General features: G+C 54.9%; 1 protein-coding gene across 50 annotated transcripts in view; it reads right to left on the bottom strand.

Annotated features, from left to right (window-relative positions):
• The window catches only part of ZNF618 (zinc finger protein 618), a 195,387-nt gene that overhangs the window by 53,724 nt on the left and 117,626 nt on the right, over nt 1-24,037 (bottom strand). For 26 of the 50 annotated variants that reach the window (XM_084993180.1, XM_084993223.1, XM_084993246.1 and 23 more), the window contains 4 exons: nt 17,326-17,585; nt 7,740-7,835; nt 3,936-4,013; nt 3,273-3,311 (listed from right to left, as the gene is read on the bottom strand). In XM_084993180.1, the coding sequence (XP_084849306.1) occupies nt 3,273-3,311; nt 3,936-4,013; nt 7,740-7,835; nt 17,326-17,585 (473 nt within the window). The remainder of the gene's footprint in view (nt 1-3,272; nt 3,312-3,935; nt 4,014-7,739; nt 7,836-17,325; nt 17,586-24,037) is intronic. The other 24 variants (XM_084993308.1, XM_084993208.1, XM_084993280.1 and 21 more) reach the window with 1 other exon arrangement.

The following is a 24,037-nucleotide window of genomic DNA, read 5'->3' as shown; positions in this document are numbered from 1 at the left end:
ACCCTAAACCTTCTTGGTGCTGGCCATCGGGGAACAGAGGTGGAAAGTCAAGGCCACCTGGGGTCTGCCGGTAACAGACAGGGTCCTGCTCCTGAATTCCTCTCCCACACTGGCCAGTGCTGGTCGCCCCCCAGCTGCCCATCCTACTTGTCTCATCTCTGCCCACATGGCCTCTTCTACCAGCTGGTCCACGTACACCTGCCACCTCCAAGAAAACGTGAACCCTCAGCTTTCTGCCACTGAGAAGCGCCCCCGCCCTGCTCTGCCGAGGCCCATGTCACTGCATCTCCTCCACGTGGGTGGGGCCACATTTCCAGGCCCATCTAATGCAGGAGTGCACTAGGACAAGAGGGTTATGCCCCCAAAGGAAGGAAGGCAAAATGACTTCTGGTTAGTGAGATCACGTCTTTAGAACCCCAAGAGAGCTCAGGATCTCCAGCAATGCCACTGCGAATCGGTTGTGGGAGGCAGGCTCTGGAGTCAGGCTGCACAAGGTCAAATGCAACCCTACCACTTACAGGTGCCATGAATGTTGGACATGTGTGCACCCTAAGCCCTCTGCACCTCGATTTTCTCATCTGTAAAACAGGAAGCACAGTTCCTTCATCTCCCAGAATTGTAATAAAGAATAAATGAGCATCATACCCAACATGCGATAAATACGTGGTAAACGTTACCTAGTGTTATTGCTAAGCAAAGGGAATCAGTGTGACAGTGGCAAGGGAGCTGGATGTGGAGACAATCTCTTATGTTCTTAGTTGAGAGATGGGTGCCTGTATAGGCCTCTGTTTGTACTATTTTTTTCTGACAAATAAAAGATCCCCAGACTAGACGGGTATGAGGCTTGGTTTCTAGGCTCCCTTCCACCCCTAACAAGCTGTATGATTTCTCCCTGGGACTCAGCATCCTTATCTGCCAAAATAACAAGGCTGGACTCGACATTCTCCATGGGACTCGGCGGCCAGGCTCTTGTCCTGAGACGGGTGTGTGGGGACACCAGGCTTTCTGAGCAGGCGTGGCTGGCCCGGGTCAGGGCCGGGGTGCGGGGCTGAGACTCAAACAGAGCACCCTGGCCGCGGGGAGAGAATTCCGCAGGGCGGAAGGGAAAAGGGATGGAAGGACTAAAAATACCCCCAGTCACGAAGTCCTCCAGCACCAGGGAGCCTCCGGGAACAACGGAAGCCAGACGGAGCATAACGGATCATTGAGGGGCTGCCTGCTGGAGAGGCCGGGGCCCAGAATAGCCGAGGAAGGAAAGATAAATAGGGAAGTGCTTTAACTGTGCGGCTGACCACAGGCAGGCGATGGGAGCCGGAGGAGAAGGGAGCTATTGAGGGAGAAGGAGCCGGGGGCCAGGCCGGGCAGGGCGGGGCTCGGGGACGAGGCACGGGACCTCGCCTCCTCCTGGTGCGGGCCCTAGGACAGGTGTCTGGCCAATCTGAGCCTCGAGCCTCCAGAAAAGGTAGTGCGTAGCCTCAGTCCTGCTGGCCTGTCACATGGTGTAAGAATCTATAGAGAAAGTGGGTGACAAAGCACCCGAGAAGAGATGCTGTTAGGACCTGGTGCAACTAAGGCTCTGCCCCGGCCCCCAACGCATCCTCCAACTCCTCTGTTTTGGATTTTAAGGGGGGGGGGAAATCATGTTTATTTATTAAGAAATCTTTTGGGGTGATACACCAACCGTGCAGAACAGAGGCTGACAAACTACGGCCTGCCCACCATCTGTTTCTGTAAGACTTTCGTTCCCAGAGCATTGCTGGCTGTGCTCGTGCTCCATGGCCACGCTGAGCCGTTGTGATGGAGACATCTGGCCTGCAAAGTCTCAAATATTTACTCTTTGGTGCCTTATAAAAAATAAGCTGACCACTGATGCAGAAAAATACACGAATCTTAAATGCTCCGCTCATTAAATTTTGGGAAACGGAAAACACCTGTGTAACCCAGCGTCCGGCTCAAATCACAGAACCCAGAAGCCCCTTCCCAAGGGTAACTGGGACCCTGAGTTCTCCCAGCCTGAGTTAGTTTCCCCTCTTCTTGTACTTGCTGACACAGATCCTGGAGAAGCAACTCTTTAGGGCTGGGCTCCTCTGCGAACCCTCTGTCTGTGGGTAACCCACGCTGCTGTGTGGAGCCGCCTTTCCTTCTCACTGCGGTACCGTGGTCCTTTGTGGGAACACGTCGTGACTTATCAATTCCATTAGCGCTGGGCACTTGGGTGGTTTCCGGTTTGAAGCTGTGACAAACAGTGCTGCTGCTGAGAACATCCTAATTCACGTTTTTGGGTGGACGTGTGCACGCACTCCTGTTGGGGACCCAGCTGGGAGTGGTCAGGGTCAGGCTCAGGGTTCCGGAGCTCAGGTCTGGGGTGTGCAGAGAGGTTCCACCCCAGCCCACACCCACTCGGCTGGCTGCCTACCAGCTTAGATCTGGAGGGAGGGCAGGTAGCGCCCACGAGCAGCTAAGCGGAGCACGGTCTCCAGATGCCAAGACCCTGTGTGTCCCAAGTTCTGGGACACCGTACCCCAGGATTAGTGCCCGGGGTGCTCCTGAGCTAACGTCTCTGAAGTAGCATTTCCCCAACATCAGCTATGGAGCCCCAGTCCCCCCGAGTGGGAATCCAAAGAACAGAGGAAGTGGTGTACATACTGGGCCCCTCTTGGCAATGCATGTGCACATTTACCAGTGAAGGGCCCTGAGAAGCCTACAGCCAAGAAACACGTGTGTTTTTGTTTGTTTGTTTGTTTGCCTTTTCTAGGGCCGCTCCCGCAGCATATGGAGGTTCCCAGGCTAGGGGTCTAATCAGAGCTGCAGCCACCGGCCTACACCAGAGCCACAGCAACTCAGGACCAAGCTGCGTCTGCGACCTGCACCACAGCTCACGGCAACGCTGGATCCCCAACCCACTGAGCAAGGCCAGGGATCCAACCCGCAACCTCATGGTTCGTAGTCAGATTCGTTAACCACTGTGCCACAACGGGGGACTCCAAGAAACACGTGCATCTTAGCAGAACTCAAGACATCCAGGTTCTTTGGCCAGAGAAGTCCTTCCTGACAGAATGCTTATTAACTTCCTCAGGATGGCTGTGCCACGGAACACACTTTGGGAAAGGCTTTTCTGAGGTACTGCGGAAGCCTGGACCACAGTCATGTGCTTGGGGCCATCCTGGGGTGGGGTGGGCGCTTGAAAGAGTCACCCCTGGCCTGGCTCTCCCTCTACCTCCCACCCCTGGCCCCCTCGGCCCCTCAGCCCGCCAGGGGGGAGAAATACTCACTGCCTTGGGAGGCTCCCTCCCCTGAGGTGGCTTCTGTGTCTGTGACGGAGAGAAGGAGAAGGAGGTAAGCAGACTGGATCGCTGCAAGGGCTGCTGCCGAGAGAGAAAAGCCGGGCAGGCGGAGGCCAGGAGAAGCCACCACTGCATGCCCAGGATGCTCTCCTCTCACTCAAGAGGCAAGGAGAAAGCCTTCCCCGTGCCCCCTGCTGTCCGTCAGGCCCTGACCCGGTGCCCTTCCTCCATGACCGTCAGGGTCAGGCTCAGGGAGGGACAGTGCCACCCCTCCTGGCCCCTCAGCCACAGCATCCTCAAGCCCAGAATGGAGACAGTGCCCCTGCCCCACCCCATGGGCTGTCATGAGCAGCACACAAGGTGACATAGTGACACAGAGTGCACTGAAGCATCTTGGGACAAGCGGGCCCGTGTGGGGTAGATGGAGCACTGGTGGCAGAAGCCGGCTGGCATGCCCCGCTGCACCCCCACCCCCACCCCGGGGGCTCCCCCACGTTAAGGAGGCATCTCCTGTCCCCCTCAGGTTCCCACTCCTACTGCAGAAAGAGCTCAGGGGCCTCTGGGGTCACTCTCAAGGGGCCCAGGTGGAAAAACAGGTAGAGGACGGGGAGGCTTGGCCTCTCAGCTTTGCCCCGGGGACCTGCCACTCACCTCGGTGCGCCCGTACGTGGGTCTGGAAACAGTTGTAATACTTGTACTTCTTGCCACAGATTCCACACTCATAGGACCCTGGAAAACAGGAAAGGAAGGGACTGGTCAGCTGGCATCCCAGGTGTGCAACCACGAGGCCCTGGGACCCACCATGACGCTTCAGGTAAGGCTACCTCTGCGCCAATGGGCTGTCTTGTCCCCTGGCAGCAAAGAGGCAGCAAGGACCAGCGAAGACAGAGCTGAGCAGAAGGCCAGGAGGCCCAGGTCTATTTCAGGTTATTTTATTTTTTTCTTTTTAGGGCCGCACCTGCAGTATACGGAAGTTCTGGGCTAGGGATAGAATCAGTGCTGCAGCCGATTAGTGCCAGCCTACACCACAGCCACAGCAACGCCAGATCTGAGCTGCACCTGTGACCTACACCACAGCTTGTGGTAACACTGGATCCTTAACCCCCTGAGGGAGACCAGGGATCGAACCCGAATCCTCGTGGGGACTAGTTGGGTTCTCAACCCGCTGAGCCATGAAGGGAACTCCTATTCCAGGTTTTTATCTCAACTCTGAGTGACACTGGGCAAGTCACTTCCCTTATCTCTGGGCCCTCATCTTCCCAATCTCGAAGATAGAGTGGGTCACTTCTTAGGTAATGCATAGTTATTCCTTGAGAGGAGAAAGGAGATGAAAGTAAAAGAATTTCAGAATAAAACATAAGCTGCATCCATGTAAGGAAATTGTCGCTTAGACGCAACCGAATTATTTCTAGCTACTGCTCCTCCCTGCCAGGATGGTCAGAGGTTAGGAGGACAGGCTTTGAGCCAGACACATCTGTGTCTCTGTCCCTGTTCTGCCACTTACCAGCCACAAGACCTTGGTAATTTCCTTAGACACACTAAGCCTCTGTCTGCTCATCTGTCAAATGGGGCTCAAAGTATCCACCTCATAGCAGTGGCCCCGCGTGCCCACTGGAGACTCGAGGCTCAGATTGGCCAGACACCTGTCCGAGGGCCCGTGCCAGGAGGAGGCCCTACTACGGAGGTGATGTGCCTGACAAGGAGAGGCCCCCTCTCGTCTGCTGAGCAGCCACCTGGTTCAGATACGCATGAAAGCCTGACCCCAGCTGTCCGGCAAGCCCTTCTCCCAGAGGCAGGTAGACTAAAATGGGCTGAGATCCCAGGGGGCTTTTCAGACGGGTCAAAGGCAGAGCCATCTATGCAGAGTAGGGGGCAAAAGCCCACAGCAGGAAGGCAAGCAGAGCCCATCAGACCCAGCCTAGCAGAGGCCCAGGGAGTTGGAGGCCCTGCCCCTCCCTCACACAGGCCGCCCACCCCCTGGTCCAGGCCCCATCTTTCCTAAAAGGATGGCCAGGGAGCTTTCACACGCAGAGTCCCTGGCCCCGCTTCAGGCTAAGTGTACCAGAACGGCTGGCGCTGGGGGCCTAGCATCTGCCTTTTCCCAAAATGTCCACAGAGGATTCTGATGCCCAGCAACAGGCTTAGGAACCCCAGTTTTAAAGTCAGACAACAGCCCTGGGATGGAGTCTCAGCTCAACCATCTACTGGTGGCGCCTCAGTTTCCTTATTTGAAAAATATGGATCATGGAAGAGCACTAATGCCGAGACTGAATAAAGCAGGAACGGTGTTCCTACCACGAGCCCAGATAGTCGTGGGTCGGGGCATCACCAACTCCTGTTGCCTGTGGTCCTGCCCGGGGCGGGGGGGCTGAGGCCTGGCTACTGGGTGTGAACTCCAGACACCAGATTAGGTCAGAGAGAACTGGGCCTGGAGCCTGGCTGGGAGCTCGGCTCTGCCACCCCCTGGCTGTTTGATCCCAGGCAGACTCCTTTTCCAGGTCGAGCCTCAGCTTCCTCACCCGTACAGCAGGATTCTTAGTCTCAGGACTGAAGTCAGGATGAATGAGCTACGACCCGTGAGTCAGCTGGGGGCACAGGTGGCAGTGCCACTTGGCTACTGTGGGAAATTCAAGGGAACCCTGTCATCCAAACCAGTGCAGAATTTAGTAGCCTATTTTTTTAGCAGTTTTATATGTGTTACCCTTGTCTCACTGGGAAAATATAAACGCATGGAAGGCAAAGGTTAGGGTGTATATTTCCTTGTCTTTAGCCCTGTGATTGACACACAGCGGGGGCTCGGGAAATTCACAGCATCCTGCCGTTCTAGGCATCTGTCACCGAGTAATAAAGACCCGGGCTCCCTCCCTGTGCCTGCACCCTCTTCAACAGTTTCTGCTAGTTCCCCTTCAACCAATGGAGGATTTATGAGTATCTTCAATGTGCCCAGCCCTGAGGCCCCAACCACGAGCAAGATGCGATGGCTGTCCTCCGTCTGATGGGAAGCAGACAGGGGCCATCAGGGGTGATGGTGGCTGTGACAGCCACGTGCAGGACCTGATGGCATGATGCGGGACCCTGACCCGGCCGCAGCAAGGGGCCACAGTCAGGGCCCTTGAGCCGGCAGGAGAAGGAAAGACGGGGGGAGAGAGAGGGAAAGGGGAGCCTCTCCCCAAAGGAGAGAGGCCGTAGCTTGTGATGAAGGAAAAGCTGTTGAGAATTGTTCCACTTCTGGATAAGAAAGCCCCAGCTCTGCCCCTTGCTGCCACAAGACCTGGGCCTCAGTCTCCCCAGCCGCCCTCCATGACCTAAGGTCTTTCCCCCAACAGAGAGTGTAAGCTGGGGGACAGAGTCTGCAGGCTGCAAAGCCCCTGACTCACCCACCCGGTTGACACTGTCTAGAAATAGACCCATCCCACTGGCTTCTCCCTCAACCCACAGATAGCCAGGGTACACACAGCCTTGTTGACAGGGGTCAACCCATTTGGAGAGTCACTGGGGCCCAGTTCGTCAGCCACGGGTCCTCGGCTGAGCCCAGGGCAGAGTGGGCCCCGTGCCCAACTCCCCGAGTGTCGGGATGGAGCACTGTGTGTTAGCAGGAAGGACACCTGAGTTCAAGGCCCTGCCTGCCCCCACTCACCCTAAGACCAAAGACTTCAGGTGCCCTGTCTGCAGAAAGGGCGGAGAAGTGGGGGCTGGGGTGTGTGAGAGTGCGACAGAGCGGCAGCCCTGCAGGGCAGCGACGTCGGCAAACCTGGGTTCAAATCCTGGCTCACCACGTGTCTGCCCACACCTCAGGCTTCCTCTCTGTAAAAAGGACACAGTAAAACAGTATTACCCATTACCCATCTCAGTGAGTGGGAGGGTATGAGCAATCCTACTGTGGCCACTCAGCACAGTACCCAGTACATAGCAGATGCTCAATAAAGGAGAGGTGTGGTTACTGCCAGCATCTCCCCCCAAAAAAGTCCTCTGCAACCCAACTTCCTGAATGCGTCCCAGGGAGAGGGGCCCGTGATCAAGTAAGTGGGGGCACGGCCTGCCTGGGAGGCACAGCGCACGGGAGCTGCGCCGGGCTCGGAGAGGTTCTGCCGAAGGAATCCAGCTGCCTGTTAACCCAGGTCTCCCAACAAACCTGGCACGAACTCCCCTACCCCCTCGGCTTGTTTCAGAGCTGCAGCCCACAGTGAGTGCTGCCGAAAACGGTCCCGATGTTCCCAACGTCCAGATTCCCACATGCTCTATGACCCCTCCAGGGGCACGTCTGCCTGGCTCCCGGGCAGGCTCAGATCTGCTGACGGGTGGCAGTGATGGGGGGAGGAGGTGGCCCGCCGAGTCCCTGCAGATGCTAGCAGGCCCTGCTCGCTTGGGGGTCTGCAGCTGATGGCTGCACCTAGCCGTGCCCCCGCCCTCATGCTGGCCCCGATCAGGTCCTCCTGCCCCTCAGCCGTCACCTACCAGATGCATATCTCAACGCTTGGTCAAAAATCCAGGTCCCTGAATACCGGCTTCGCCCAGATCCGCCGTGGGGGCTGCCTTCCGGCGCTTTTCCATCTGAATTACGTGAAAAATCAGAAAGAGCCCTTAAAGATGGGGCAGCCTGGGAGGCTGGGGAGGGGCCCGGGGAGGAGGGCTCCGAGTCTAGGGTGGGCAAGTCACCCGAGCTCTCAGCGCCTCGGTTTCCCCGACTGCACACAGAGAGGACAAGATCCCGCTGGCTACTTTGTCACTGAAGAGCCTGTGCTTGCTAAGGGCAGCCACACGTTCACAAGAAAGGCGAGGGAGGCTGGGATGTGGCAGAAGCCAGCAGCCGCAGGCCCAAAGTCCGCTCAAGTTTTGTGTTTCCCGTGTTCCGATTCATGATATGGACGTGACAGGAAAGTATCCATTGTGTGGTTATAAACATTTCTCCCCGGACGTCTTCCAGCAAAATGACCTTCCACGGAGGATGTGCCCATATGTGCTGTGGCCTTGTGTCCCCCTGACCCATGGCCACCATGTGCCCAAGGCTGGGGCGGTGGAGCCCTGGAGAGCCTTCTCAGGGGCTCTCAGCCCAGCCCTGCTGCCTGACCCACTGCCCCGTGCACTTCCTCACTCGGCTATGTGCCCTGATTTCCCTTCTGACCTTCACCTCATCTCTCCCTGCTTAGCAGGCCCTGTAACTCATTCATTTACGCCTCTCCAGCATCTACGCATGGGCTGGCCTCTGACCCCACTGCTCAGGTGCGCGGGAACTTACCCACATCACTGAGCCAGCTAGGGGGCTTCTCACACGTCAGCTCAGTTCACCCTCTCAAGTCCGGTGCAAAAAGGCAATTATTATCCCCATTTTTCAGATGAGGGGCAAAACATCTGGCCTGGGGTTTCCTGATCTGTCCTGCTCCGGAGCCGACATGTGGGACCACCACGCAGTCTCTGAGAGGGCGCCAAGAAGAGATGGTGCCAGCCGATGGTCACCACCTACTGAGTACACCGAGGTCTCGTCTCCACCCTCCATCCTCCCAGCAGTCCTCGTGTGCTGAGGACAACACCACACCCTCTTCAACCAGGAACTTGAAAGTTCGAGGGGCCAGGTGGTCCAGGGCTGGGGTACTCTGCTAGTGGCTAGCGAGGAACTGGGCTCAAAGCTAGCTTTCAGGGACCCAGAGCCATCCTCATGCCACCATGCCGGGTCACCTCCGGATGCCAAGAGAGCCATGACACCCCCCTTCAGTCACTGGGCTCCCCCTAATACTGCAGGACAGCAGAACCCTCTACCATGTCTGTCTGGTACCACCTAAGGACTCCCAAGGTGCCCTAAGAGCCCTTAGCAACTGCCAGGGACACTGGCAGGACACACCGGCAAGGCTTTTCCTCTCCCCCTTCCTGCTGTCACTAGTGACACAGTAAGAATCCACAGGCACGGATTCAGAGCATCTATCTGGCTTTCTCTGTAACCACCTGGCAGAGGGCCTGGCTTAAGCTCCCTCCCCGAGAGCACCGGACAGTCCAGGCGAGGCCGGGTGAGAGCAGTTGGGTTGAGTTCCTGAAACCACCGAAAGAAAAGGTGGGAAGACGGAGGCAGAGGAGGAGCGTGGGCAGCACCCGGAACTACCCCGTGCACCCAGCGAGCTCCTGACCCGCTCTGACACCCGCAGGAGACACAAAATACAACAAGGTGGAAATCCAGAGCAGGCGAAGGAGAAAGAAAAAGCCAAGGTGGGGAGTGGGAGGGTCACAGAGATGTCTCCTTACACCAGGCAGTCCCGTATTTAGCTCAGAGCATCTCACAGATCACGTGCTCAGGAGCACCCTGCCCTCTTGGTTCTAAGATACAGTGGGGCTGCACCCATGACCTGCTTGGGGCCGGGCAAGGCGGCGGGGGTGGGGGGGTGCCTGAAGAGGTAAGTCGTGGACAAGTGGGTTTCCCAAGGCTCTCTGGGGTCTGGACTGAGGCCGAATGTCCTCAGGCCCAGGGCCTTCCAAGTAGAGTACAAATAATCCGCTGGGGATATGTGAGCACAGGGAGTTTTAAGAGACTCAATCCCTGATCATCAACTTCCCAATGCATTTCTTCCTAAAACCAAGGGGCTAGAGAACGTGGTGGGCAGGGAGGTCCCCTTGGGCTGGTTCTCCTCTCCCCCGCCTCCTTCCCCACATGACAAACACGGTGGCTCTTTCACCCACCCTATCCCAGTGGGCTGCCTTCCATGGCGGATGACCATCTCGAGGCTCCAAGCAGAGAGAGGCTCTGCTGGGTTTAGGAAGCAGGTGGACCCATCGACTGGGAACAATTCCTTTTGTCCATCGGGTGATTTCCAAGTCTTCGCTTTCAACAAAACCCAAGAAGGATCTAATGGAGTTGTCAGTGAAGAGACCATTAAAAATAATGCCTGATGATAGACCCCTGTGAGATTTTTGGCATACCACTTGGAAGGAGTTCAAAGAATTGAGTGACACTGCCAAAACAAGACTCCATCCAGCCCTGGCTCCTTAGTTAGGTGATCAAGCTTTCTAAGCACTTACACTTAAGAAAATGAAAAAAAAAGAAAAAAAAAAAAGGAATGAAATTAGTGCTGAATCTTGTCTGGCTCAACAATAAGAAATATTAATTCACAGAAGCATGAGCCAAATGAAAAAGAAATAAAGCCCCATCCGTTCCATGAAGAGGTGCACTTTCCGTAATTTTTTGCTTTTATGCTTGCTATTTATCTAAATTTGTTTTTGACAAATTGCATGCTAATAACAATTCGATCGGGGGGAAAAAATGTTTTAAAATGTAGCGCTTTATGATCCCAACAAATTTTTTTAGAAATTTCTATTTCAATTTATGTACATCCTGTTTTGGGCGATGAGTGTGAAACAGTGATCAATAAAAGACTCTCAAGCATAAAAAATATATCACACGAGGATATATTCCCTGTGAGGGAAGCGGACTGGAAATATGAGTTCAAGGAGAAAAAGGAAAGATGGAAAATTTCTGACTGTTAAGATGAGCTTGTTCATATGTTTTTTAAATGGATGATGGCGGGTATCCAAAGAGGTGGGGTTTGGATGCCCCTGAAAACAGTTAAGAAAGTGGTTCGCGGTTTTATTTCCAAAACGCCACATTTTAAAAACACAATACTCCAGAAATGATGTCCTTTGCAACTCCTTAAACTCTGGTAAAAAATGTTAGTTGTCAACGCAAAAATGGGAACGAGAATACAGTTTCTCAAAATTCTTCTAGGAGGTACTGATGGAAAACAATTTGAAGCTATTGACCTTTCAGGCTCCTATTGCTCCAGAGGTAACCTGCATGTGTCAAGGTCCAGGGCTTTGGCTAATACCATTGGCACCTGTTTTGCGTTTTTTTTTGTTTCCCCCCCTAAAATTCTTTCATACCAGAGTTCCTGTTGTGGCGCAGCAGCAACGAACCCGACTAGCATTCATGAGGATGTGGGTTCAATCCCTGGCCTCGATCAGTGGGTCGGGGATCTGGTGCTGCCGTGAGCTGTGGTGTAGGTCGCAGACACAGCTTGGATCCCGCGTTGCTGTGGCTGTGGCTGTGGCCGGCAGCTGTGGCTCCAATTCCACCCCTGGCCTGGCACCTTAGATATGCCGTGGGTGTGGCCCTAAAAAGAAAAAAAAAAAAAACAGAAAAATCAAAATGCTTTCATACCCTCTGTCCTCATTACTTCACTCTGACCTCAACACTCCCTCCTGGAAAGACAGGCAGATTTTATTATACCTGATCAGTGAAGGCAGCATGGCTCAGAGAGGTTAAGGGGCCTGTCCAAGGCCCCACAGTAGGGCAGACTCCGGGTCTCTTAGCTTCAGGGCAGGGGCCCTTTCCCATGGAGACCTGCCCACCGGGAACCCCATCCCACCTTGGACCAGATGAAGAGTCAGCAGCGGAGACAAGACGCGCCTGGGAAGAGGCCAGAACCCCTCCTTTCTGAGTGGCTGCAGCAAAGAGCTGAGTGTTGGTTCTGGCAGGCTCAGGCACACGGCCCTGCCAACAGCGACTGAAACAGGAAACTATCAGCTGGCACTACGAAGCACGACCTGGCACCTTCGCTGCCCGGGTTTACAACACACCAAAACCCACGTGGCTGTGTCTGAATGGCCGTCTGCTCTTCCGCTGCTCGCTCCAGTGCCACGGCCGGGCTCCTCTTTCCCCGCCCCTCCTCCCTGCGCAGCTTTATGTGTGTGAAAACACCACGAGCCTGAGTGTTCAAAGCTCGGTGCCCAGAAACATCCCTGCAGGATCCAGTCTCCCAGCGGGTGGCTGACTCTCCCTCCTGCACCCCGTCCAGGGACCCTCTCTGCTCGCCCACCTCCAGGATGGGAGCTCTCTCCCTCGCAGGCTTATATTCCGTTACCAAACAGTTCCCATGATCACAGAGTCCTCCCTTTGACTGAGCTGCAATCACCTCCTGGTGACGTGCCCATCCTGGCTGGGGGATTTGGAATGTGTCTGCTCCACCCCCTCCCACCAAAATGCTCTTCGATTCCACCCTCTCCCTTGCACCATCCCCAGGCCAAAGAGCCCTTAGCTCTTCAGAGCTCCTCCGCACACTGAGAGTTAACTCTCTGGAAATCGCCTGGTCGGTCCATGCCCCTCAACTGAAAAGGAGCCCAGCTGGGTCACTGGCTCCCTCTAAGGGTACCCGTACTCCCCCTGGGGAAGCCTGGGACCACCAGGTCTCCAGGCACCTGTCGTTCTCCCAGGTCCCTCACGTGCAGCCTCCCTTGGTTTAAGGACCAACGGTGTCGAGGCACAGAGACGAGCACCCACGGGGTACTGGTACTTTCTGGCCACCACGATGGGACCGAAACGTCCCTATCTCCCAGAATCAGGCAACGCTCCACAGGCTGGGTGCCTTTTTGTTGCAAACCCAGCTTGCCGTGTCTTCATCATCTAGGACAAGGACGACGAGCAGGTTTTCATTGTAGATTTTTCAATTCTAGCTGACCGCGAGTGAATTCTTGGCGTGCTGTGTTGAGAAGGATTCTGAGGTGTACTATTGGGACAGTGTGCAGTGATCAGTCAGGGACGCCTTTCACTTCTGGTTTTATCCCACAAAGCTGTCACGGTCAGTATTATCTCTGCTCTTCTTGCTAAAAAGGGAAGCTTGGTATCTTGCCCCTAAGCCCCACACTGGCTCCAGTGGCAGGGATGTCCTTTTAAGAGTAAGAGATACCCTCTTTAGCACAAAGAATTTCTGGGCAGCAGAAAAGCAGCAGTAACTGCTGCAAGCTTGGCAGCCAGTCTCCTGGGCACTGAGGCTCCTCCCAACTCTCCCAGCCTGAGAAGCTGCCAAATGCCATCCATGTGGCCATGACCCAAGCCCCTCCAAAGGGAAGTGCCTTGGATAATGTTTGTGTCACTGGGAACACTGTTTGTCTGATGGCTGTTAAAGGGCCAGTGAGGACTCAGGGGTGGGGACAACGGGGGGTGGAGCTCAGAGAAAAGGCAAACAGGAGGTTCCCTCATGGCACAGCACTGGGTGACGGAACAGGAACGCTATTCTATTCAGCAACAGTGCCCAGCCAGAGCCCTGCATGCCCCTGCCAAGAGGCTTGGGAACACATTAACTCCACAATGCCCAGCCCCCGGCGCACAGAAGCACAGTATGGCACAAACTCTTACAGAGGGATGGCTCCAATCAGCATTCTGCACCCCCGTCAGACCCCTGGGAACGCTCTCCCTCCTTGAGTTATTTCCAGAAGCAGGTGAGAGGGGGGTGCTGTGAGGGGGACTGGCAAACTGCTTCCACATCCTAGGTCTTTATTTGCCCCTCTATAAAAAGAGGGGGTCAGGGGTGTCAGATATATAGCATGTGGAGCCACACTGCCCACAGCCACATCCATGGCAGACATCAATAATCAATCATGCCATACTGCAGAACCTTCAACACAGAACTCCCAAACAGCAGCAACTGCTTGGACTTGGCCAGTGAGATGAAATTTATTTGCCATTTTGAGATAAGATGAGTTTGAAAGGTTCAATTCTAACTTTTTTTTTTTTCTTTGTTTGGTCTCTTTAGGGCCACACCTGTGGCATACCGAAGTTCCCAAGCTAGGGGTCTAATTGGAGCTGCAGCTACCGGCCTACACCACAGCCACAGCAATGCCAGATCCGGGCCACATCTGTGACCTATACCACGGCTCTCAGCAATGCTGGATCCTTAGCCCACTGAGCAAGGCCAGGGATTGAACCCACACCCTTATGGATACTAGCTGGGTTTGTTTCCACTGAGCCATGATGGGAACTCTGATTTTTTTTTTTTTAATTGTCTTTCTTTCCTGGTGCTAAGGCCAAGACAGATTCCTCCAGGCCTGACCCCTGGCAGAGACCACACTCTCAGGGAGGGAAGTCTGACCTGAGGGATGTGAGGCCAGCAGGGAGCACCCTGGCCCTGCTTTGGTGCTGGCTCCAAAACAGCGGCTCCATTTCCAACTGGTGTTTAAACCTTTTCCACAAGATTCTTCCAAAAGCAAGTTACTCAGAAATTTCACAACATCCTCAATGTCCCTGGATTCTGGGGGTGGGGGGTGGGGGTGGTACTTTAGGAGCTCAGGTGAAAAAACCAAAGACCAACTAGAACCCACGTCTCTGAACCACATCCAGGGCCAACATTCTCCTGCGTCCCATTTTCTCCTCCCCATCACAGTGGCTTAGCTCTCAGACTTGGGAAAAAGGCAGAAACTATTATTACTCTTTCCTCTCAAACAGGTACTTTATACTAGTATTACTGCTCATAGCAGCGAATCATTTACTAAACACAATGTTGAGTATTTTACAAAACACATTAGCCTACTGAATTCTCACCAACCACAAACTGGCAGTTGTGCCTCTCTGAGGCACAGAGAGGTCAGGCAGCACGCCCATGGTACACCAGCCACTGACTCAGGGCGCCTCGACTCACGTCCAATCGGAGGAGCCAAGGTCCTTCCACTGTCCCTTTGGGTTCCCACACCCGGAAGGTGGCCAGGACAGGGAGCACACCTCCGTTCACAGGAGAGGACCCCAAGGCACGGCAAGGCCAAGGACCCTGCTGCTCAGTAGCAGCTGAGCTGGAAACCAGCATCCACGGCTGGCATGAGGCCCGGGGTCTTGCACTGTGCAGGCAGCTGGCCCCGGGCAGGACTTCGCTTCCAGCATTTCCCTAGCATGGCTGCTCAAGGCTTTCCCCGCTGAATCCTGACTGCTGGCCCCGTCTCAAGATTCAGATTCAGCTACCCTTCCCCGGGCATCTCCCGGTGAAAGGCATAAATGGCTCCTAGGTCCAGTGAGTCTTAAAATATACCCCCGACTAAGGTGAGCAAGGGCAGGTCCTCTCTCGGTTAACGAGGACTTCCACTAGTGGCTAACACAATCCTTAGCCTCGGGGAGTGAATGCTGGGAGGGAGGTCAGACGCAGGGCTAAGTCACTTGCGCTCTTTGGCAAATATTTCTGGTTCATCCCCTGTCTGTCACGTGCGAGGATGGCATTTCCTGGCCTCCCTGAGTGAGGATGGGTGGGGCCACCTGATGAATCTGACCAATGACTGTGAAGGGACTGCAGCCAATGTAGCAGTCTCTCCAGAGGTCTCTTTCCCTCTGTCACTTGGCTGGCAGCACACCCGATAACAACTGCTTTTAGCCTGGGTCCAGATCAGAGCAGAGCCCCCGACAGACCCACAATGGAAATGCAGTGGGACTAAGAAATAAATAAACTTTTGTGGGTCTGAGCTCCCAAGATCTCATTACTTCTTAGGGTCTTCTGTTACTGTAGCATAACCTAGCCCTATCTTGACAGCTACAGCACCAAGGACAACACTGCTTCCTAGAGGCCAGTACCTGGCTATGTGGGCTGGGAGCAGGGGGCACAGAGACACAGGTGAGACAGATCCTGGAGCTCTAATCTCCGGGAGCTGCCAATCTTGCAGCAGAGGCAGATGCAGACAGGTCCCTTCTAATCTCAAGTGGATGACGGGACGTGCCCACTGAGGGGTAGGGCAGAAACAGACCAGTTCTGACCAGAAACAATCAAGGAAGGCTTCTGGGAAGAGGGGGCACTGGACCTGGCCTTGAAGGCTGGGCTGCGTCTTGGCAAAGGCATTCCAGGGAGAGGAATCAGCATGAGCAAAGGGCAGGAAATGCTCTGAAGAGCAGACTGTACTGGAATAAAAGGACCAAGAAGAGAGAGATAAGAAAGAGAGAAATAAAAGCGAAAGGGGGCTACAGGTCTCAGGTCCTGGAGAACCTTGACCTTAGACACAGAGGGGCGTGACATGGTCAGTGTCTTGTTTTTGCCAAGGCCCCCGGTAGCCAGGGGAGAGGGCAGAGAGACACGGAAGCTTGGTGGTGACTGGGACACCATGGTGACCCAGGAGGGGTTGACAGCGGCCACAATCAGCAGAGGAACCGCTGGGGAAGGGACTGGGGGCTGAATCCCAGTGGCTGGGGACAAAAGGCAGCAACAGGACTTGAGTCTAATTTGGGGGGAGCAGAAAAGGGGAGCCTCTTCGCCAGGCCCTGTCTGGCACACATGGGATGGGAACCTGGAAGTCAGCAGGAGGTGGTCAGAGCGGCTGCAGGATGGACAGGCAGGGAGGAGCGAGGTGGCTGCGTCTCTAAGAACACGCTGAGCAGAGAACTAAGGAGGAGGGCACGGATGGAAACAGACGTCTGTGAACAGACCAGGCAAGGCCTCCATGCCAGGTTGAGGCACATGGATTTTCTTTTACAGACCAGGGCTGCAAACTGGTGGCCGGTGGAATGACTCTGACCCACTGATATGTTTCGTTTGGCAGATTTTAAAAGTCAAATTAGTCACCCACATTTAAAGCCAAAAGAATTTACATTAAAATGCTCGTTTCTGGCATGTGCTGTGGCCAGAGATCTGGCCATGTCTCCCCACCTAGTTACCGTACATGAGGCGGGCGCTCTCCAGCTGGACCTGGGCCCTGCCACCTGCCTGTCTGGCTCATCTCCATGATGCTAAATAAACGGATCTGTTGGGCCTTGTGGGCATTTGCGTTTGCAAACCTGGCAGGAATACAGGCAGCCCCTGAGGGGTATCCCCTGGCTTACGCTGTAAAGGCGGGGAGAGATGGTTTATAAGAAGCTCATTTCTACTAAGCATCCCTGAACCTGGCCCAGGTCAGAAGAGGCAGGGGAAGGGGTCAGATGGCCACCTACTCGATCCGGACTGGTCATCCAGCCTGAGCAGGACCTGCGCTGGAAGCTGCCCCCAGGGGAAGCCGAGGCGAAAGTAATGCACAGAGTAATGTGGGCTGTGCTAGAACCTTCTGAGGTATGGGAGACCCCCGGCCTGAGGGGTTCACTGAACTGCAGAAAGTCCCAGGCATCTGACCTGAGCAGAGTCTTAAAGGACAGGCAGGGTTTTGCCCTGTCCAGTGGGAAGAGCTCCAGAGAAGAAGCGAGCAGGCAAAGGCCAGTTCAGGAGCCGAGGCTCTCCCCTGAGGGCAGAGGGGAGCCACCAAAGGCGGGCTCAGCAGGGGAGGCGCTGGGATCCCAGGCCTTGCTCCGCAGGACTCTGGCCCCGGCCCCACCCCGCAGACAGGTGCTCACCCAGGGTCTGCTGGTTGCGGACGCCGCCGATCACCACGCAGATCTCAGCGGGCACGTCGCCGGGGCCGTCCTTGCCGACCGCCTTCTTCTCCTCCTTGGCCTCGCCCTGCCAGATCACCTCCTGGATGTAGTCGTCGGGCAGCTCCGTCTTGACCTTCACCTCCGTCATCGTTCCCTGCTCGGCGCTCAGGGAGGCCTCGGCCGGCGCTGGCTCTGGCCCCTCCACCTTGGCGCTCTTCTGGCTGCGCTTCAAGCGCTCCCTGGCAAAGAAGAGAGGCTGCTCAGTGTGGACCCCAGACCCACCCCAGACCGACCGGGAACCTGCCAGCCCAGGCGGTTGCAAAATGTTGAGCTACACACCCCGCTCTCATGTCCTTCCCCGTAAAGCACACACCGCCATGGCTGCCCCTAAAGGTCCTTGAGGGAATCCTGGGGCTCCAAGGAACGCAGTTTGAAAATCATTGGGCTAGGGTGGTCCCGTTGCAGCTCAGCAGTAACAAACGAGGCTAGTATCCCTAAGAACGTGGGTTCGAGCCCCGGCCTTGCTCAGTGGGGTAAGGATCTGGCACTGCTATGAGCTGCGGTGCAGGCTGCAGACTCGGCTCGGATCCCCTGCTGCTGCGGCTGTGGTGTAGGCCGGCAGCAGCAGCTCCGATTCGACCCCTAGCCTGGGAACTTCCATATGCTGCAGGTGTGGCCCTGGGGGGCGGGGGGAATCACTGGGCTAGTAGGGCTCCATCTCCACCCTTTTTGCAGATGAGGAAGCTGGGGTCTAAATGTACCCAGTAACTCCTGTTAACTGGCGCTACAAGGAAAGCTCTGGCGGGTTGAAAGCCGCTCTTCTCCAGCATCCACATGCCCATGAATCAGCTGAGAACCCTGGTGAAACGCAGATGTGGTTCAGCAGCCTGTGGTCTGGCCTGAGACTCTGCGTTTCTAACAAGCGCCCAGTGGAGGCTGGTGCTGTGAGTCCTCAGGGCACCTTGAGCAGCGGCGTTTCAGTGGCTCCATGTGTGCAGAGTGTGCGGCTCGCTGGCAGAAGAACTGTGGAGCTCTTTACAGACGGGAACAGACCAGCCAAACGGCCAAACACTTGGTCCCCGACATTCTGGCCTCTCGGTGGCTCTTAAATAGGAGGAAACCACCTCAAGTCAATATGCTCACTATTGAGGGGGACAAGGGCTTTTGTCACTCAATCTTCTCCATGGGGGGGGGGGCACTCTGAGGCTGAGAGCAGGGCTGTGACCTGCCCAGGGCCACACACAAGACTGGTGGCAGGTCAAGGCATGACGCCAGGTCTCTGCCATCCACTCATGAACTTTTCTCTTTTCAATGAGACTCCTAAGGGCTCCTCATCCTTCCTGCAGGGGGACTGTCACGATGACCCTGCCTGAGGTGGCAACATTGAGGTGTGCACAAACTGGGAAGCAGGTCATGTTCCAGGCCTGGGGTTGCCGCCCTGGCCGTGTCCAGCTCTATCCAGGACTCCAGAAAGCAGCTGACCATGAACTTCAAGGCCGAGACCCAGGCATGCTCAGGCCAGGCCGCCTAGCATACCAGCTGGAGCTTAGTGGGGGTGCCCGGCTGAGAGGCAGGACCCATGATGTCATCGTGGATCCGCAGTGGGCTTTGCTGTGTGACCCTAGACAAGACCCTCCCCCTCTCTGGGCTTCCACCTCCACCTATCACAAGTGCATACATTTTACCACGTCTCTCCCAGCTCTCAGCTTTCTCCCAGGTTGGGGCATCGAGGAGAGAGGGAGAAGGAAGGCCCCAGCTGATGAGGAGGGGGCTACGGACTGCTGAGTCCCCCACCCCCTACTTCATACTCCCGGTGTGACTGTGTCTGGAGATCGGGTCTTCAGGAGGTCATTCAGGTTAAATAAGATCACGACAGTGGGGCCCTTATCTGATAGGACCATGGCCTTGGAAGGAAAGAGACCTCTCTCATTCTTTCCCTACTATCTGAGGACACAGTGAGGAGGCTGTCTGCAAGCCAGGAGGAGGGAGCAGAAGCTGCGCGTGGCAGCCTGAAAGCAAGGGGATGTAATGAACTGAGATGAGAGGAGCACTGGGTTTTGAATCTGCATCAACCCAGGGCCAAATCTCGGAACAGCCTCTCTTAAGTTGCAAAAGTAACTTCACCCCCCGACCCACCCTCCAAGCCTCAGTCTTCACACCCATACAATGGGGACAAACATGGTACCTACCCTACAGCATCATGATGCAGACACAAGGCAATGTCTGCAGGGGACCTAGAACAGTGGCCCCAGTGGAGATGTTCCATAGGCACCGCCCAGCCATATGAGGGGCAAGGAAAGGGTCTCCCACGGCATAGATTTCAGTGCAGGGCCTTGGAGGTAAATCAACAGGGTTCAAATCCCAGCACTGCCACTTCCCAGCTGGGGACCCTGAGTGAGTCCTGACCCTCTCTGAGCCTATTTCTACACCAGTGAGGCAGGGGGCACCACAGCTACTCAAAAGGCCTTGTAAGGATCAAAAACATACATCCAGGATGATGCTGTCTGCCAATAAGAACCTGTGGAGGGAAACTGGTGATGGAAGTTGCTGAAATCCCTATTTCCTAGCTAAGACCCAGTGGGGGCTACAATTGGCCAGTCCTGCCCACCCTGAGGCTTGTGGGGCACAGAGATGTAACCTGGGGACCCCATCCGACCCTCCCTACCCGACCAAGAACACACAGGTCCCGGGGGGCTGCTGGACCAGCAGGCAGATGAGGACTATCCGTGGCTTGGCCCTGGCTGCTCCCAACCCTGAACAAGGGGCTAAGCCCCAAGCTCAGGGCAGATGTGCTTCCCAGGACCAACAGAGCGGCCCACCAGAGCAGAGGTGGCCCACCTGTCGGTGCTCCCTGCAGCTGAGGTCACAGGACAGGGATGACTCAGAAGAGCCCCCTGCCCAGAACACCCTCATCCCGTGGCCTGGGAGGACTTGGCCATCCCGTCTTCCTGCCCTCAGGACTTTATCAGCATCTGACATCCCGAAGGGAGGGACGAGCTGCTGGAGTTTGACAGGCTGGGTGAACGCAAACCTCGCAACCTCACGTCAGAGACTCCCTTGTCTGAGTCTCAGGTTCCTCGTCGCTAAAGGGGGACCAGGATCCTTGCCAGCACAGGGCAGGAGGGGAGCCAGAGAGCTGCACAGAGCGGACCTCCATGGAAGGCAGCTGCCAGGATGAGGACACGGGTCCACAGTGACACCTGGGCCTCTGGGACGCCTTTCCTGCTTGCTCCAGATGGAGTCAGACCCCCTCTGTGAATGCCCCATCTGCCCCGTACAGGTGACTCTTAACGCCAGGAGGTACATGAGCCACCACCCCATCCCTCCCACCCCCAGGCACAACAGCACGTGATCATCCACGCTCTTAAAATGTGACACCCCCTAAGCCCTTGCTGCGCGGAGGACAAGGGTGACTTCTCCCGGCTTCACACTGAAGATTTAAAGCCCAGATGTTGCTTTTCTCGGCTGCTTTGCATTTAATTAGGTGCCCTAATAACAATGGAATTGCAGAAGTACTTATATCACTTTGAATTAGCGGCGCAGCTCCTTCTAACTTCTTTAAAAAAATTTTCTTTCATATATCATTTTTTTAAATAGAGCTCATTATTTTAATTATATCCATTTAAATGTACAGTGGAGCCCTTGGATATTCTCAGCACGAATCATTAGGTATATTAGTGAAAAAGCACTCGGAATCTATCTACATGCTGACACTCCATAATCTATTCTATTTGTGTCGCTGTAAAATAGATTTATATATAGATAACTACAAAATAGTTGCTCAAGATATGCTATGAATTTTATATTTAACCCGAGTCACACTTCAACATAAAATCTAAAGTCGGGCACTAAAAGGATATTTCTCAGTAAGTACATGCTGTCTGTGGTCATTGCTTACTGCTCATGCCAGGATGCTGGGAGAGAAGCCAGACCCAGGGAGTCCCTGCCCAAGGAATTCCCTAGGAGCCCTGGCCTTGCGCTAAGGCAATGGTTCTCAAAGTGTGGAACCTAGGGGTTCCACAGCGATGGCCCAGAAGCACCCATGAGGCCTGAATGAGGAGGGTGGTGGTGAGCAGGCCTCTTCAGAGCCCTACTCTCTCTGTCTTTGATACCTTGAGTTTTGCTTTTAGCCTGAGGTGCTTAAATACTTGGGATTCTTTTCCCCATAGTGGGGTAAATAATGCCCCCCCCAAAGGCAGGCCCATGACCTCATCCCCAGAACCTGTGAGTATGAACTCATTTGGAAAATGGCTCTTTTGCAGATGTAGTTCATTTAAGGATCTTTTTTTTTTTTTTTTGTCTTTTTGCTATTTCTTGGGCCGCTCCCACGGCATATGGAGGTTCCCAGGCTAGGGGTCGAATCGGAGCTGTAGCCACCAGCCTACGCCAAAGCCACAGCAACGCAGGATCCGAGCCGCGTCTGCAACCTACACCGCAGCTCGCAGCAACGCCGGATCATTAACCCACTGAGCAAGGGCAGGGACCGAACCCACGACCTCATGGTTCCTAATCGGATTCGTTAACCACTGCGCCACGACGGGAACTCCTCATTTAAGGATCTTGAGATAAGATCATCCTAGATGATCTGGGCAGGCCCCACGTGCAATGACCAGCGTCCTTATAAGAGACACATGGGAGATCTGACAGGCAGAGGAGGGGACAATACAGAGAAGATGAGGAGGCAGCATGACCACAGCTTGGAGCAGCTCAGCCACAAGCCAAGGAATGCTGCAGCCGCCCAAAGCTGGGAAAACAAGGAGCTCCCCCGAACCTCCAGACGGCAGGTGACCCTGACCTACAACCTTGATTTCAGACTTCTGGTCTCCAGAACTGTGAGAGATCCAATGCCTCTTGTTTGAAGCTACCCAGTTTGTGGTCTATTTGTTACAACAGCTGCAGGAAACTGATACACTACTTGTGACTGAACTGGAAGGAAGAGCTCCAAAGCAGTCACCTTTGCAAACCACTGACCTCCACCCCTCCCCTCAAGTTTTCTCGTGTTCTGTTCCTACCCAGCCCCGTGACCGCATCTGATCTGACCAATCCAAGGTGCCCACCTGGGGAGGTTTCAGAAGCAAATCTCTTCCTCTGGGTCTCACCAGATGTCTTGGCGCTTACACCCACCCCATCACCTCTGGTGCTCGCAAGCATCCTGTGGCCAGATGGTGAACCCAAACATAGGACAGGGCCCGTGCCTGATCCGTCCGCATCCACATGCACATCCGGCCCTAGCTTGGGGCCTGCTACACACAGGACCTCGATCAACACGGAGAATAAACAGTGTCCCCAAGGGGACAAAACCTCCACCAATGGGCTGGTGTGAAAACAACTCTTCCAACTCTTCTTCTGGTACCGTTCCCACTAAGCCCTGCGTGCAGCCCAAGACAAGGCAAGCAAACAACTTCTCAGTGCACTGGAGGCCCAAAGACAAGTGCTGAAGGAAGGGTTCCTGTGATGCCGGGTGCCTGGCAGTCAGACAATGCTCTTTCCGGATCCAGCTTCTACATCAACCCCACTAAAAATGCGAAGGCTTGAAGTTCCACCACGTTCCACCAAGTCACAGAGATCGTGAAAAGTCCTGAGCACGGCAGACGTTGGTCCTGCCCCTGCTTGACTGGGTTTTCCCATCCGCACGACGATGAATGTGCCAGAGTCTGAGATGCTGAAGGCCCTGATGGAGCCCAGACCGCTACCCAGCTCGGGTGCATGTCTCCTCGCACAGGATGGGCAGCAGCGCATCTGTCCAGGCCCCATGACACTGCCTGAGGGCCCCTCCACCTGCTCCAAAGGCTACTGCTTATTTCCTCTGGTACTTTAGCCTCCGGAAACAATGTTAAGGGGTGGGGGTGGGGTGGAGGGGGGCGATCTCTAATCACAGTGTGTAAGTAATGACTTGGTTAACTCCCTCTAGAATAAAACTTCATTAAAAGACGCCACTCATCATGAATGAGGGTTAACTGGCCTCAAGCTGAGCTTAAATACACTCTCCATGAATGCGTGGATGCATGGGGTGTCAAGTGAATTAACACACATCCAGCCATGATTTCAGGAGCCGTTTTTACCCTGTGGCAGAGTCTAACCACTGACCTAGTTCTCCAACCCCACCCATCTGCCCACCTAGCAACGATCTGAGTGCAAATAATTATAGATTCATAGCTGCGGGCAGGCTCTTCCTTGGCAATGCTTCCTAGGTCCAATGAGGTGTTTTCCTCCCAGATTCCACCAGAGTTGTTGTTGTTGTTTTGCTTTTTAGGGCTGAACCTGCCGCATATGGAAGCTCCCAGGCTAGGGGTCAAATTGGAGCTGCAGCTGCTGGCCTACCCCACAGCCGCAGCAACGTAGAATCCGAGCTATGTCTGCGACCTACACCACAGCTCAGAGCAACTCCGGATCCTTAAGCCACTAAGCAAGGTCAGGGATCGAAACCACATCCTCATGGGTACTTGCTGGGTTCATTCCCACTCAGCCATGATGGAAACTCCCAGAGCTGTTCTTTCAAGGCCTCCCAGGACCTGCAGGCTCCTGGACCGCACAGGCCCTTTCCTGGTCCTCACTGAATTCATCCTCTTATCAGCAGCCTTTGAGGAGCTCCCCTCTCTCCTCCTCCCTCTCTCACTTATGCTCTGGGCCTGTCTGGAGGCGGGGGGGGGGGGGGGGGAAGCGCGCCCACCTTCCAGCCACTCCTCTGTCT

This window comes from Sus scrofa, chromosome 1, assembly GCF_054392235.1.
Source record: "Sus scrofa isolate SSC_HxYL_T2T_F1_AM1 chromosome 1, Sscrofa_HxYL_maternal_Yorkshire_Landrace_v2.0, whole genome shotgun sequence".
Classification (NCBI taxonomy): domain Eukaryota; kingdom Metazoa; phylum Chordata; class Mammalia; order Artiodactyla; family Suidae; genus Sus; species Sus scrofa.
This window is presented reverse-complemented; position numbering and strand designations above follow the sequence as displayed.